The sequence below is a fragment of the Trifolium pratense genome, linkage group LG6 (assembly GCF_020283565.1).
Source record: "Trifolium pratense cultivar HEN17-A07 linkage group LG6, ARS_RC_1.1, whole genome shotgun sequence".
NCBI lineage: Eukaryota > Viridiplantae > Streptophyta > Magnoliopsida > Fabales > Fabaceae > Trifolium > Trifolium pratense.
The window spans coordinates 30744867-30760471 of record NC_060064.1 but is presented as its reverse complement, the minus strand read 5'-3'; the positions used below and the strand labels follow the sequence as shown (position 1 = coordinate 30760471).

At 33.1% G+C, this 15605-nt stretch overlaps 2 protein-coding genes across 4 annotated transcripts; one reads left to right on the top strand and one right to left on the bottom strand.

Moving 5' to 3' along the window:
• The first annotated feature begins 1287 nt into the window (after positions 1–1287).
• On the top strand, positions 1288–5145 carry LOC123891456 (actin-11-like). Of its 2 annotated transcripts, none has more exons than XM_045941329.1 (5): positions 1288–1463; positions 2400–2469; positions 3141–3534; positions 3635–4248; positions 4852–5145. In XM_045941329.1, the coding sequence occupies exons 2-5, from the start codon at positions 2410–2412 to the stop codon at positions 4915–4917; spliced, it is 1134 nt and encodes a 377-aa protein (XP_045797285.1). In that variant the 5' UTR covers positions 1288–1463; positions 2400–2409; the 3' UTR covers positions 4918–5145. The 2 variants fall into 2 exon arrangements, with proteins under 2 accessions (XP_045797285.1, XP_045797286.1); XM_045941330.1 differs by having other exon boundaries at positions 1319–1463; positions 4847–5145.
• A 2127-nt stretch (positions 5146–7272) lies between these two features.
• Positions 7273–12892, bottom strand: LOC123891455 (dolichyl-phosphate beta-glucosyltransferase). Of its 2 annotated transcripts, XR_006803126.1 has the most exons (12): positions 12736–12892; positions 12215–12365; positions 12074–12122; positions 11136–11242; positions 10755–10800; positions 10258–10392; positions 10047–10136; positions 9817–9939; positions 9648–9731; positions 9446–9510; positions 7407–7768; positions 7273–7374 (listed from the first exon to the last, which is right to left on the bottom strand). XR_006803126.1 is itself a non-coding variant. In XM_045941328.1 (11 exons), the coding sequence occupies exons 2-11, from the start codon at positions 12313–12315 to the stop codon at positions 7576–7578; spliced, it is 993 nt and encodes a 330-aa protein (XP_045797284.1). In that variant the 5' UTR covers positions 12316–12365; positions 12736–12892; the 3' UTR covers positions 7273–7575. The 2 variants fall into 2 exon arrangements, 1 of the variants encoding a protein (XP_045797284.1); XM_045941328.1 differs by having other exon boundaries at positions 7273–7768.
• Between the last annotated feature and the right edge of the window lie 2713 nt (positions 12893–15605).

Genomic DNA, 15605 nt, shown 5'->3' with positions numbered 1-15605 from the left:
ACTATTCCTTGCAATCATCGATGTTATTGTTTCTTCTTCTTTTTTGTTAATTCATTATCAATAATATTACTATGTTTGCTCCATTTGAATAACAGTATATTATTGAAGAGTTTGATCTCTTTAACTATTTTTTTAAACATCAATTAAATCACATGAGCACAGAGTATGTAATCATTCAAATATCATATCATATTTTTACATTAATTGTTTTGAAAATAAATTTAAATTTTGAATAAATTTGTTAGGTTCCAAAACTCATCCACATTTAAAGGTACTTAAGAATTTGTCTTAAATAATTATTGATCGTTTTGAACCTATAGAGCTCTAATGTTGGACTTTATTGTGTGGGTCGTTGTTAGTGGACCATTGATCGACAAGCCTCGGTAGTGTATTTGTATACACTACGACGATCAAGTAAGTAGGCGTTATGAATGAGAGGTAGTATATGCTTAGAATTGTGCGAACCTCAACCTAGACCATGAGTTAGGCTTTATAGGAGTTGGATTAAGGTTCTGATGGACTAGGTGTCCCTTTGGACAGGTGTTGCTACATTGTCCGGAACTCTAACTTCGATGGTTAGCACCTCTAGGGCGTGTCCATGCAGTGGTTCGCTGGTAAACTATTATTAACTTGGATAACCTAGTCTAGAGCGATATTGGACATTGGTCCAATTCGAAACATTATTATAACAACCTTGTAATGATAAACAATCATTACAAAATCGGAGGTTAATCAAATCAAATAATTAATAAATTTCATATAATGGTGAATCGATAAGAAATATTCAATTTTAAATTCTAATTAAAACAATTATCTTTATTTTTTAATCAAACTCCATCTTATTTACCATTTTTCTAAAAAATAGGTATGTTAAAGAGAAAAGCAAAAAAAAATGTAAGATATTTAAAAATTATTGTTTTAACATTAAGTTTTTTTTTTCTTACTCATTAATAAGTAAGTCACTTTATACCAAAATAGTAAGAAGTAAGTTACAAAAACAACACTTGGCACACAAAACATAATATAAGGAAAATTAACCTAATTAAAGACTCACTCTTGCAAGACAAGATAAAAGATGGAAATATATGAGTAAATCAAAGTACATAAAAATTAATACATTTCCAATTTAAATACACACATAAAATTAGTGAAAAATAGTAAAAAGTGTGAGTGAGTATAAAAAAGGTAAAATAATAATAGAAATAGCTAAATAAGTGCCACACACTATGGAAAACGTTCAATTCTCTCTGATTTAAACTCAAAATCCAACGGTTCACATTGCATCTCATTGTTCTTATATTGAATCCTAATTTTTCCATTTTCATTTGGTCTTTTTTGGAGTGTTCTCTCTCTCTCTCTCTCTCTCTCTCTCTCTGAGCGTTCTCTCTCTCTTTCCCTCTCTCTCTCTCTCACCTCAGTGCATTTTCTCACCTTCCATCACCCTCGGCATTTCCTTTCACAAGGTCTGTTTCTATTCTCTGATCCGTTTTTTTTCATGTTTCGATCTGTTTCTTGCATTGAATTTTTGAATTTTGACTCATTTTGTAATTTGATTTAGGGTAACTTTTTTTTTTGTTTCATTTGTTCTTGATTAGTTTGATTTCAAATGGGTCATTGTTGGATTTTGAATTATTCAATTGTGTATCCGAAAGTTTTAATTTTTAACAATTTTTATTATTTTCTATTGTTTTGGATAAAAATAGAAATTTGATGTAAGAGAATTGGGTTTGAGTTAGATTCTTGATAGATTATTGTGTTTGTTTGATTTTTTTGTTAATTTTTTTCATCTTGGTCGTTTTAATTGATCGATCTAAGTGTTTGTTTTATTTTGAAAGGACAAAAAAGAAACATTTTTTGATTGGCTTAAATGATTTTATTGAGTAACATTGTTTGTATTTTTTAAGATTTTATGGTTAATGGAGAATTGGAGATGGATCTATGATTGTTAAGTTTGGTTCTATGAAAAGTTGTTTTCAGATGTGTAGGGAAAGGATCTGAATTGTTGTTTTGATGTTGATTGAAGATGCAATGTATATTGTGTAATAGTTTATAAAGTTTAATGTTTGATGTGATGTAATTAATTATCAAAATTTGAGGTGTAAAGTGAAAGAAGAGATTCCGAAAAGGAAATGTTGTAATGCTTTGTTTGTGGACCCGTTGTTGGTCAGTTTGTCTCACACACTTCTGAATGCACACTATTTTGATCCATGGTGTATGTATGTGTAATTTTGAAGCACAGACACTGGACACGACACAGATATTGACATGTCGACCCTGATAATAATTTGAGAAAATGATAAAATGACAGGATTTTATTTAAAATTCCACTTTTAGTCAGTTATTGGAACTGTTTATAGAAACAGTGCACTTCTACTAAATATTTTCCATTTATCCTGCAGATATTAGAAGATGGCCGACACTGAGGATATTCAACCACTTGTTTGTGACAATGGAACTGGAATGGTTAAGGTAGAGAAATTATCTTATAGTTTTAGTATGGTTATTGGTATCTTACGATACATACGAATAGTATCTCGATTCGGTCTAAAATTGAGTTCAATCGAAATGAATCTCTAGTGTGCATCTATTTGCAACTGAATTTTGAAATCCAATTTTTATGATGAATTAAGATTTTCTATGACGAATCTTGATTCATTTCAATGAATTATCACCTAAACTTAGTTTATCCGACCACTATTTTTGTCAACTTTGTGTAGCAACCACTTTTTTTTCTCATTGATTTATGACTTAAATTTTGAAGTTTATATCAGATATATTATTAGCTTATAATGTTGCTATGTCACTGGTTTTTACTTAAAAAAGTAGGAATGTATTTTACGAATCATAATAAGTTTTGATCACGATTCAAAAAATAGTTCTTTCAATTCACTATATGAATCATGGTTTGATAAACAATTTTTTTGGCATTGAAGTTTGCTCAAAAACATATCATACCGCAATACTATTGGTTATTCAGTATTCACAATATAAATCTTGTTTTGACAACCCTGGTTTTCGGCATTAAGTTTGCTTAAAAACATAACATAATACAATACTCTAGCTGGTTTTATTGGAATTTTTTACATGTATATTACCTAATTGAATTTGAGAAAACTAATTCCACTATACCTTTTCTTCAGGCTGGATTTGCTGGAGATGATGCCCCACGTGCTGTCTTTCCCAGCATTGTTGGTCGTCCTCGTCACACTGGTGTGATGGTTGGCATGGGTCAAAAAGATGCATATGTTGGTGACGAGGCACAATCTAAGAGGGGTATTTTGACTCTCAAATACCCTATTGAACATGGAATTGTTAGCAACTGGGATGACATGGAAAAGATTTGGCATCACACCTTCTACAATGAGCTTCGTGTTGCCCCAGAAGAGCACCCAGTTCTGCTAACTGAGGCTCCCCTCAACCCTAAGGCTAATCGTGAGAAGATGACCCAGATCATGTTTGAGACCTTCAATACCCCTGCTATGTATGTAGCTATCCAGGCCGTTCTTTCACTGTATGCTAGTGGTCGTACCACCGGTGAGTAATTTTTTAGTCGCTGAATTAGGTTCAGATTATGTGGTTTATACATGGCCAGGAACTTGTAGATCGACAAATGACAATTTCCTTCTCTGTGCAGGTATTGTGTTGGATTCTGGTGATGGTGTCAGCCACACTGTCCCTATTTACGAGGGTTATGCTCTACCACATGCCATCCTTCGTCTTGATCTGGCTGGTCGCGATCTCACTGATTTCCTGATGAAGATTTTGACTGAACGTGGTTACTCTTTTACCACCTCAGCAGAGCGTGAAATTGTTCGTGATGTGAAAGAAAAGTTGTCATACATTGCTCTTGACTATGAACAAGAGCTGGAGACAGCTAGGACCAGCTCTTCCGTCGAGAAGAGCTACGAATTGCCTGATGGACAGGTGATCACTATTGGAGATGAGCGTTTCAGGTGTCCAGAAGTCCTGTTCCAACCATCCATGATAGGTATGGAAGCAGCAGGAATTCACGAGACCACATACAACTCCATCATGAAGTGCGACGTTGATATCAGGAAAGACCTGTACGGTAACATTGTCCTTTCAGGAGGAACCACTATGTTCCCTGGCATTGCTGATAGAATGAGCAAGGAAATCTCTGCTTTAGCCCCAAGTAGCATGAAGATCAAGGTGGTCGCACCACCTGAGAGAAAATACAGTGTCTGGATTGGTGGTTCCATCTTGGCATCTCTTAGCACCTTCCAGCAGGTTTGTTTTGTTCTTTCCTTCTTTCTCCACCTCGAATGTTATTGTAGGGAATTGTTAACTAGGTCCTTCAAAGTTCAAACTAACAGAATTTCAAAAACGATCCCTAAATAAAAAAAAATCTCAATCATGTCAGTATTGAATTGCCAGTAGAATTAGATTAAGGTAGTGAATCAGACGTTACCGGACAGTTTAAGAGACTTGGAGCCTGTTTGGATTAGCTTACTTGAGCTTATCTATTGACATAAGCAGTTGTAAGACTGTTTGGCAGAGTTTATGGATTAGCTTACTTGAGCTTATCTATTGAAATAAGCAGTTGTGATTAGCTTATGTCATATAAATGAGTTTTTTTCAGCTTATTTTCATAAGCTCTTTAGGATAGCTTATGAAAAGCAGTTTATAGTTTATATGAAAACAAACAGTTTGACTTTAATAATTTATCACAAACATTTACGTTATTTATCCAAACATGGCCTAAATTGACTGATCCGAAAAGACTAATATGATGATCAAAGGTTTTCTTAAATATTCATTGGATCAGTCAATTACAGAAACTAAATTGGCAAAACCATTGGTAATGACACAAACATTTTGTTTTGAGTGCAGATGTGGATTGCAAAGGCAGAATATGATGAATCTGGTCCATCTATTGTGCACAGAAAGTGCTTCTAGACAACTGTTTTGAGATAAAGCGTTTTTGTCAAAGGGAAAGACTAAGTGTTATGAATCCTCTGGAAGCATTTCAACTTGTAACCCTTTAAATTCATTTTTATTTGCTTTTGTTATCTTTTTTGTTCATGTTACTTACTATTCAACAATGTTGGAGTGATTATTTTGAGGAGTTGTTTTTTCAAATGATCCAATTCTTTTCATAATATTTGGATGACTTTATTTTTTTCATCTTGTTCATTCTGCGTATAATTTATCGAGGATTATCTATCTACCGTGCCTGAATATGATTTGATGACTGTATTAATGCTTATATTGCAAGTGCATTAAAACTCAAGAAATTGGTCAAATTTAAAACATCTCAGCAATCCAACAAAATTAACAGGCTATAATTAATTTTAATGAAGAGCTGTTGAGATGCATTTTGCAACATGGTTTTTAAGTTGAAATAAATAAATAAAGCAAACAATAATATCAAATTATAGATTAACTCTATACCTATAACCTCTTCATGGTTAAATATGAAAACATTGAAAAGCCATACTTGTAATATTGCATAGGCTCAATGAAGTGTGCCAAGATAGTTGTACTAATTGGTATTTTAAAATGTGGAAGGCTTTGATTCATAAGTTAGAATCAATTGAAACTATCTAGCAATTAAAAATATCATAAGGTGTATACTTTGTTTTCAATTTAATCAAAGTATGTGCATCAAGAATTGCGAAGTTGTGTGTAAATTTTATTCCTCAGATTAAATAATACCAAAAGTAATTTTTACCAACTTTTATACAACATGAGAAAGTTGAATTCTCAACCACATTTCTATAAACCTTTGCCGTAAATTTGAACGAAAACACCCTCATTATTCAATTTTCTTTTTGACGGAAAAAAAGCTTATAGCGTATCACCCTCATTTGTTTGTTTCCGTGCAAACTCGACACTAGAGTTTACATAGACAGCAGAGAAAAAAAATACGACATTGTTTGATGATGTCCCTGAGCTCTGTAAAATCATGTTTGGAACTATGGAAACTGTCCACCACCTTTTTTGTATCAAGTTCAAAGTCAATAGGACCAATGTTTAATTCATTCGCCCAATTGATAGCCGGTAGAAGATCAAGCGCTTCACCAACATGCACACATCACAAATAGGATTAAACGATTCTGTTTCAGCCAGCACAAGAGCGCCAAATTCATCTGTAATACACATGTCTAAATCGACTCTATTAGTACGAGTGAAAAAAGAGGCATCAACATTGCACTTGAAGCATCCAGCTGCTGGCTTTTGCCATCGCGTGTTGACAACTCTGGTCTGAACCAAAGCATCACTAGCTGAATGGTTATTTATGAGCTGCTGTCCACTCCTGTAGCATGCTTTGGGCACGGGGAAAAATCGGAACTTGTGCATCAACAACATTATTCCAAACTTTGTTATTTCTTTGCTTCCATATTCCAACATTATTCCAGCCGCACCAGCACGTTGAATATGACAGTTGCAGCATTTTCTTCAATGACAGGGGCAGCTTGCACAAAATATCGAAATTCATACATGTTCCACGCATTTTGACTACTAGGATAGGTAAAGAACACATGCATTATGCTGTTCACTGATCAATAACTTCGCCACCGAACATCATCATGTGGATTGTTGGATAACAACCATGGGACAATTTATTGAAGATGGAGATCCTCCTTAGTGTTAGAAGAAAGGCTCATTGACTTGGTTGCTTGAGGTTGAGGTCATCCTACAAAGAAGTTCTGAAACTAAAGTTTTGGATTTGAGAAGATAATTGACATGCCAAGTCCAAAATGAGGATGTTACCTCTAAGAACATGTTCCCTTTTACACAGGCTAATGCAATCTCACTAGACTCCATTTAGAAACAATTATAGTATACAGATTGGATTTGGAGAGGAACTATTTCCACCCAAAAATTATTACAGATGTACACATGCAGTAAAAATACAGTTTGTGTATCATTCAGATGTGTACTTCCGGATATTAATAGTTTTTGTGTATCATGTATATGAAAATATAAACTGCAAGTGCAAATGTAAAAATAATGAGGTGGTTACAAATAAAATGAAATACGTGTACGAATTTCATAATTTTATTGTCAATATTATTCGAGAGAGATGTGTAAGAAATTGTGGAAAAAGAATGTGAGAAATTCTATTTAAAAAAATGGGAATACAGAACTCAAACTGATCAATCATTCAATCATATATAAATGTTTCTGATCAATCAATACAACATGAATTACAACAGTCTACTGCCAGGAATGATGAGCAAAAAAAGCATCAAAATAACTCAGCAGTGTCAGATATTCTCTTTCAAATAGCACCTAAGGAATGAAATGTTATCTGTATAATATGTTAACTACGCGTAAGAAAACAAATACAAACTTGTAATCAGATGTTTTTCTCATCAATGGTAACTATGAATTGTTGAATACATTTACCTAGTAGCTTGTTCAAAAAAAAATAGATTTACCTAGTAGAATAACAACAGTAAAAAAAAAAAAACAAAGCTTCCATGACCTCATCCTGGACAGAACCCCCAAGGTTATGGTTGGTCCTATGAACTATAAATATTGCATTAAGTTGTTACTCTTAGGATAGGAAAATGCCGAGTTTCTTCCTAAATTTGTGATCATTGAAGCTCAGGTGGAATTAGAAATTCTCCATATACCAATCCTGTACCCTACAGACATGAGCAGAAGCTCCCAAACCATGTTTGGTATACTCAGAAGATTCACTTTGGATCCCGGGATCTCAGACCAATTTACAGAAATTTCTGATATCGGGATTCGAAACCACTTGCACAGAAAGACTAGTTCAACATCAAAGCACCACCTGCAGAGAATGACAAAGACTATTATAGATAAGTATAAAGTTTTCACCATATATGTATGTGACAATACAGAAAGGTACAAATGGAAGAAAGCTTGATTATACAAAACCACTCCCCCTTAAAAATCAACTTACCAGACCACTAAAATAGAAATTCAATATTCCCAACGTAAACTGAATATCTTTTATCTACAAGATACTTAATTTTCACTTTCATTAACTGTCAATTGCATTATTCTCAGATCAGGCTTCCTCTATAATCTAAATTGTAGTATACTGGAAGCAAGACAAGACATTTATATTTATATTTAATGATATACAATTAAGGAAATTTTATTTGTGAATTATCTTTCAGAAAACAACACACTACTTCCATAGAACAAGACACTAAACCAATAGAATAAGGATTACTATAATTGGACATCATTTCCTTAAATTTAGACACTATTCATTATGAATTTCTAGTTCATGTCAGTTGTAAATTCTACTTTTTTTTTCCCAACAGTTTTATACAAGTAATACTTTTATGAATCTATTCAAATCCTCCTAAGAAAAATGATAACGGTACAGGCGTACAGCCTACTTTTATCATAATAGACCTAACTATATTAACAGGCTTTACATAACAAATAATAGAGGAAAGGAATGTGCAGAGTATCTATTTTTTTTAATTTATGAGAAGACGACATACAGGAAATTAGATTACAATAATGTTGATATATGTAGATGGGGAACTCTGCCCAACAGCATGAATTTGAGAGAAAAAATGGCCTCTCCAATAGATCTTGAAGTTAATAAAATTTAATGTATTTAAGAGGATGGATCCAGGGTTGGAATTTGAGTAATTCTTAGCAGGGTAAAACAATATAGAGATCAGGCAATCAAAGGGTAGTGAATTATTAATTTTGGTTTCACATTATGGCGGAGAAGGTAGGATTTGTTGTAGAAACAAAAAGTGGTTAAAACAAGAGACTTGTCTGTTTATTTGCTAATGATTTACCAACATCAGTAACAAAGGATCCTGCTTAACAACATAGAAGCCTAAATAAATGTCTTGCCATGGATGGTGGAAGGCCAAAAAGCCTCCCTGTAAACAAGCCATTGCGGCCTATGGCACTGCATTGCAGGGCATCCTTTCAGAAATTGGTTGGTGACGGTTGTCAAAAAATCCACCACACCAGTCTGCAATGGCACTGCCATGCGTCCGTTTAACAACACTGTTTGAGACTATTTTGGCAACGTAGTTCAAATATAAATATAATAGTGACAGGTTATTACAAACTTTCTCTTTCTTTTCTGGATAAAAAATGCTCGTGTTTCGATAATATTAAATAGTTCTATACAAATAATTATGGTCCAAGTCCAAGATAGATAAGGCCAAGGAATTATGAGTTCAATTTTTTTCATATGTATAATAATATATAAAGGACTGTAAATACATTTGTTCATTTCCATATTAGAACCTATGACAGGAGCATAGCTAATGATACAATAAATAAGACATAGCATACAAATGAAGAAAAGCATGGACAAATAATTACACCAAAGAGGTAAAGGTTGTTGAACAATTTACTTTCGAAAGTAAGAAAAATCGCTTTTTTATTCTTTCTCAATTATGAAGTAACTCCCTTTCAAAATTTAAGAAATTATTGCATTCTATAGAGCGCTAAGAACAATCACCTTTTCAAGCGGACATTTGAAAAAAGTTTCCTAGCTGCAGCTCTAGTAAACATCTTGAAACCACACTGTGAATGTACAAAATCAATATCAGATCAAATATAAACCTACATGAAATTTACATGGTATTGAGGAAGCAGTGAAGCATTGAATATCAGGGTACCGAAATCAGAACGCAAGGTCAAAAATTAAAGTAGGCAATTACTTGTGTATCACGAACTCCAGGACCAGCAGCCAATAGAACTACAAGATGGAACCCCTTCATCAAAAAATTGCGGTACCACTTCCTCTGCAGATGTTAAGCTAAGTTATTCAACCATGGTGATGTATACACGGGAACAATAAAACAAAGAATAGAGAAGGCCGCGCTTAACTGTAGCCAAAGCTTTCTCCTCTAGATGAGCTCGTGACCCAAATACAACAACAGGGGTGTCAGATATTCTAAAGCTAGGATCACTACCACTTGAATCTCCATCCTTTTTGGCAACAGCACGAATCTGACAAAAAAACAGTATACAATGCTTATCAAAATCTGGGACTAGAAGTATAAAGTAAAATTTGGTTATAAATCTGAGAAAGCTGCACATCATAACATTCCAGTAACCTGATTTTCAAGTTTTTCTAGGTCGGTGATCTTGGTTGCTCCATCAGCGTCAAGCATGAGAAGTAGTTCACCACGTGAGTGCAACATTCCCTGTAATACCATGCTTTCAAGGAAAGAAGAAAGCCTTAATTAATGATCCACAAGCATAATGTGTTACAGCCATTCAATATAAGAGTAGATTTGAAAAGATTATAGTTTAAATTAGACTCACTTTTCTGATTGCTTCTCCCTTCCCATGGTTTCTTCCAAGAAGGATGACCCGTACCTTGTCTACTGTGTATTTCCTTACAAATTCAAAAGCTACTCTTTTGGTCCCATCGGTGCTTCCATCATCAATAATTACAACCTGCTCAAGTGTCCATTCCATTGATAAGAAAACATAAATGTAAACATGCAAAGATATGAAGTACAAAAACATTTGGAATAAAGTAATCGGGCAACGAGGTTAAAATCAAATACACTGCCAGACCAAAAAAAATTGAATGGACATCGAAAGAATTTTCAATTTAGATTAACAAAGATCATGAGTGAAATTGAGCCGGTTTTATATATGGCTAACAGAAAAATTAGAATAATTAATACTGTTTCATGATGTTTCACATGGTGTAACATATAGTTTTCTTTACAACTCTAAATAGTATGTTTATATTTTCAAGACAAAAAGCTAGATTCTAAACCAGCATCCTACGAGAATGGAACTGCAAGTACCTCGTATGAAAATGAAGGATCCTTTGAAGCACGCTGTTGCAGATAACTACAACACAAAAGCATAAGTAAAATTATGCTCATGATAACGACCATAAACAATAAATGCAATGCTACTTCACCAGAACAGCAATTACGTAACTACTCACAATACTACTCTATGTACAAACTACAAAGTCTAGCCCATTGAAATAAATGAGCCATAAATAAAAGTGAATGAAATTTAAAGCTCTCAAATCTTTACAAGCTTGGATTTTCCCTTTTTTGATTCTGTGGTTGTTTCAACTTCTTTACTCTTCAACGAAAGGGAAGCCAAGCATGTTAACATCCTGATATGAACAGAAACAGTATTCATCTTGGTAAAAATGGTGTGATTCGACTTACATCATAGTTTCCTCAAGTGCACCAGGAAGCCTATACTCCTCATTGAATGCAGGGATTATCAAAGAGATATACTTTGAGGCAGGATCAACAACGTGCGGGCAAGGAACCTAAATAAAAAATAATTAAATCAGTGATCATTAGGTGCAAGGTGCCGTAGATGTATGTGAAATACAATAGCGATGACAGATCCTTCCTCTTGAAATTGGGATGAAGACCAGATTATAGAAGTAGAAATTAAGGATAGGTCATAAAAGCCAACTACTCTAGCTCAACAATATTGTGGAGATTGCAGATGAAAGAGAAAGACAAGGGAAATTGGAATAATTTCAATAAGATAAAAATCACTACTGTAGACTATCACTACAACTATAGAACTGCAAATCATGGTGTTACAAGGGGCATATCATAAATGATAAGCTCAAACGCAAAAAGAGATAGTTGAGATTCATCTTGCATCCTAGTTCTAAATTGAAATAACGAAGCACAGAAAAACTTAAATTTATGAATTAACTCATGATGCAGCAACTTCAGCTTCTGTGAGAACACAGATGATATGCATATTAACTTATGACATAAAAACGAATCATTCCATTCTCATAAAGTGTATCTTTCTCGTTTGTTTTTATATAAATGAATCTTATATTTTTACTTTCTGTAGGAATTGAGAATCCAACCATACTAAAACCTTATACGAACAGAAAACACTAGAAGTTGTAGAACTAGCAACAAAGTCGAAATTTTGCATTACCAAACTCACTTGTCGAAAGGGAAAATAAACACCATCGAAAAGAGGTCTCCAAAAGTCAATCATACTAGACTTATCTCACTGAATTATAACTCTTCTAGACACCAACCTCCCCCCTCCCTAGCTAAATAAACATATACGGATTTATCACAAAATCTTGCGTATAAACATAAGTTCAAAAACAAAAATTTACCTGTTTCAATGAATTAGGATCCTCAAAAATTGCCGGAACTTCAATGTGCCTATACAAAAATAAAAACATTATACTAAAAATCACATAACATTATCTTTTAGCTTATATAAATAAGACTAATCAGTAAAAATAACAACGTACTGATGGTTATTTCTTCTTCTATAAGCTTCAATGAAGATTACAAAGACAAACCCTAAAACCAAAATCACAGCAATTGTCCCAATTAAACATATTAAATCCATTCTTTTTCACTTCTCTATGAGACTCTATAGCTCTTCCTAATATCTTCCCCCTGTTATCAAACACACAAAAAATCACATAAATTATTCATAGTAAAATAATTATAAACAACACAAAATCATAGTAGATCAATTAAAAACAAAAATCACACAATTCAACATACATTCATAAATAAAAAAATAAAAAATATTTTTTCTTTATCATAACATTGAATTTATCATCATCGTCATCATGGAATAAGCAAGTTATAATCATATATTTTCTCAATAACATTGAATTTATCATCATCGTCATCATGGAATAAGCAAGTTATAATCATATATTTTTCAGCTGCCACCGCAAATCGGAGCAATAAATCGCGGTGGAATTGTATCCTCGCGAGTGAAGGGAAGAAAATCTGAAAATAATTGAAAATGAAAAACCTTGCGGCGGAGTTTGTTACTGTTTCCGGTAGCTGATGAGGAACTCAACTCCGGTGAGCTGAGATCAGTGCGATGACTCTAACTTGTTTCAGATAAAATGGTCAAGCCGAAGCTGCTACATTTTTGTTCTTTGTTTTTTTTTTTTTTTTTTGCTCTGGGGAGTTGATGGGCCCTTCAAAAGGAAGTGGACTGGGCTTATCCCAAACACAGAAAAAAATCCAAACAAGCATTGCCGTTTCTCACGCGCCCCTGAAATGACCAAAATAACCCTTTTTTTATCTAAGTAGTGAACTGAACTCAGATGGCACCATACGTAGAGAGTGGCAACTTTTTTACTCAACCCCAACATATGCACCCTTCACGCCCCCATGAATGAAAATATATTTTAAAAAATCATAGTTTGTTATTTAGAGTGTGAACTCAAACAAAGTTCGCTACTTAGAGTGTGAACTCAATTTGCATTTTAGCTAATGAACCTTATAAAAAAAATTTCACCGTCCAATCCATATTCTGGTTGGTCCTTCGATCGGTTGTGACAGTATTGGTCAATAACACACACATACACACAAACTCATAATTCTATAAATTGAAACCTCTTTTTTCATTTTTTTTTTTTTAATCAATGTTTCATTCAAAATATTTTCTTGGGGATGATGGGAGGGTTCACACTATAACTTGCAAATTGTGTCTCATTCAAAATTATTTTTTGGGAGGTGGGAGAAAGGTGAAGAGGACAAAAAATTTTGATTTATACAAGGTTCGCATCTTAGTTAGCAAATTGTTTTTTTTTTCTCTCAGTTTTTTCTATTTACACATTCGCATCCTACTTTGAGAGGGGGTAGAATTGAAAAGACACATGAAAGGCTCGAAAGTCAATGTAAACAATATTTAAAAAATTATACTATGTAGAGACGTGTTAAAAGATAATTATTATCTTAATAATAACAAACTTAAAAAGCAATGTAAACAATATTTGGATAAACATTGAAAAAGATAATAAAAATAATAATAATAATAATAAAGACAAAAAAAGTAATAACAGGAAATTCTCCTAATCCTAATAATAACAAACTTTTAAAAAAATAAAAAATAATAATAATAACTTTAAAAAAATAATTATCATAATAATAACTCATATTGTGTTTTCTTCATTACAAAAAAAAACTTTATCAAAATTGTGTTCGGTCTCCCTTCTTCTTCTTAAAAGAAAAAGTAAAAAATAAATAGGGTCTCCGTCCCAAATTATAAGGCCAAAAGCACCTTAATTAACTTTACCATGTTTTACTTTTTCTTTTTTTGACAGGATGGTTTACTTTTTCTTAATAAGTGTGTTTTTTTTCTTTTATAATTTAGGACGGATGGAGTACTCACACTAAACTGACAAAAAAAATAAGGGTTAAATATATTTTTAGTCTCTATACTTTCCCATGATTTCGTTTTTAGTCCATGAAAAAAAATTCGCACTTTTTAGTCCCTGAAATTTTTTCCGCCAGTGTTTTTAGTCCCTACTTTTAATTAAGCTCTTGTATACTGTCACATTTTTGAATGGTTTTTTGTATTTATGTTTATAATATTATAAGAACATCCCCGATATAAATTTAGAATTTTTTAACATAAGATCAATTATTTATGAATTTTTATGTGTCAGATAGAAATGTTTTTAACAACAGATTCATCATTCATATAATGTACTAAATATGAGTGCAGAAAAAATATAAAATTTTGAATGATATGCACGAGTTGAATGAAAAAGTTTGGACTAAAAATACGGATGGAAAAACTTCAGGGACTAAAAAGTGCAAAAAAAATCTTTACGAAATAAAAACCAAATTATTAAAAACTATAGAGATCAAAAATATATTTAATCCAAAAAAATAATAATAATCAGCCAAATGAGGCAATCGTGTATAAAAATAAAAAACAAAAGAATTCCACAGCTGGGAGTGGAACCCAGAATTTAATGCATAGTGAATTTAACCAATGAGCTACTGCGGATAACATGTAGGGATGGCAAAAAAACTCAAACCCGAGAGACCCACCCGAACCCAAACCCAAGTCAACGGGCGAAACCCGATTTGACTAGGTTTGAGTTTGGGTTCGGGTGACACCCGATAATATGGGTGTGGGTTTGGTATCAGTTAAACCCACACCCGAAACCCGTACACCCACCCGAAATGTTTTATAATTACCTAATTACCTCCATAGTCTCCCTCAATTTTCTTGGAAGACCTGAAATTTTAGTTGTAATTTAATTTCTTGAAAGTCTATGATGTAATTTCTTGAAAGTCTATGTTTGAATTTCCTTAAAAGATCTTAATTTTAGTTATAATTTAATTCAAAGTGTATGTTGGAATTTAATTTCTTAAATTTGCAAATTATTTTCAAATGTGTTACGGGTTTGGGTTTAGGTGGAAAAAACCCGAACCCAATGGGTGTGGGCGTGGGTGTTGTTTTGCCACCCGAACAGCCTTTGGGTTTGGGTTTGGGTGATGATTTCGAGTGTGGGTTTGGTAAGTGTCAAACTCGCACCCATGTGCGCCCGTTGTCATCCCTAATAACATGTAAACATGGTGCATATTTAACTAATTAAAGTATATTGTGTTGTTGTAATATTATAAAAGTTGAATCAAAAATTCTCAAGCATAAATAAAAATCTGGTTACATCTCTTTTTGGCTTCGACCCTCTTGTTAATATATATTTTTTATTATATATGCATATATGGACCAATATCCCAATCTATTAAGTTTTTTTTTTACCACTAATATTCGGTTATTGGACCGTCTAATCTAGTTTGGGAGTCTGTTCTGACATTAAGTGATTTCAGCTCTTTCCTGATCACAATTGTAAGGGATCAAACAATGATATTTCC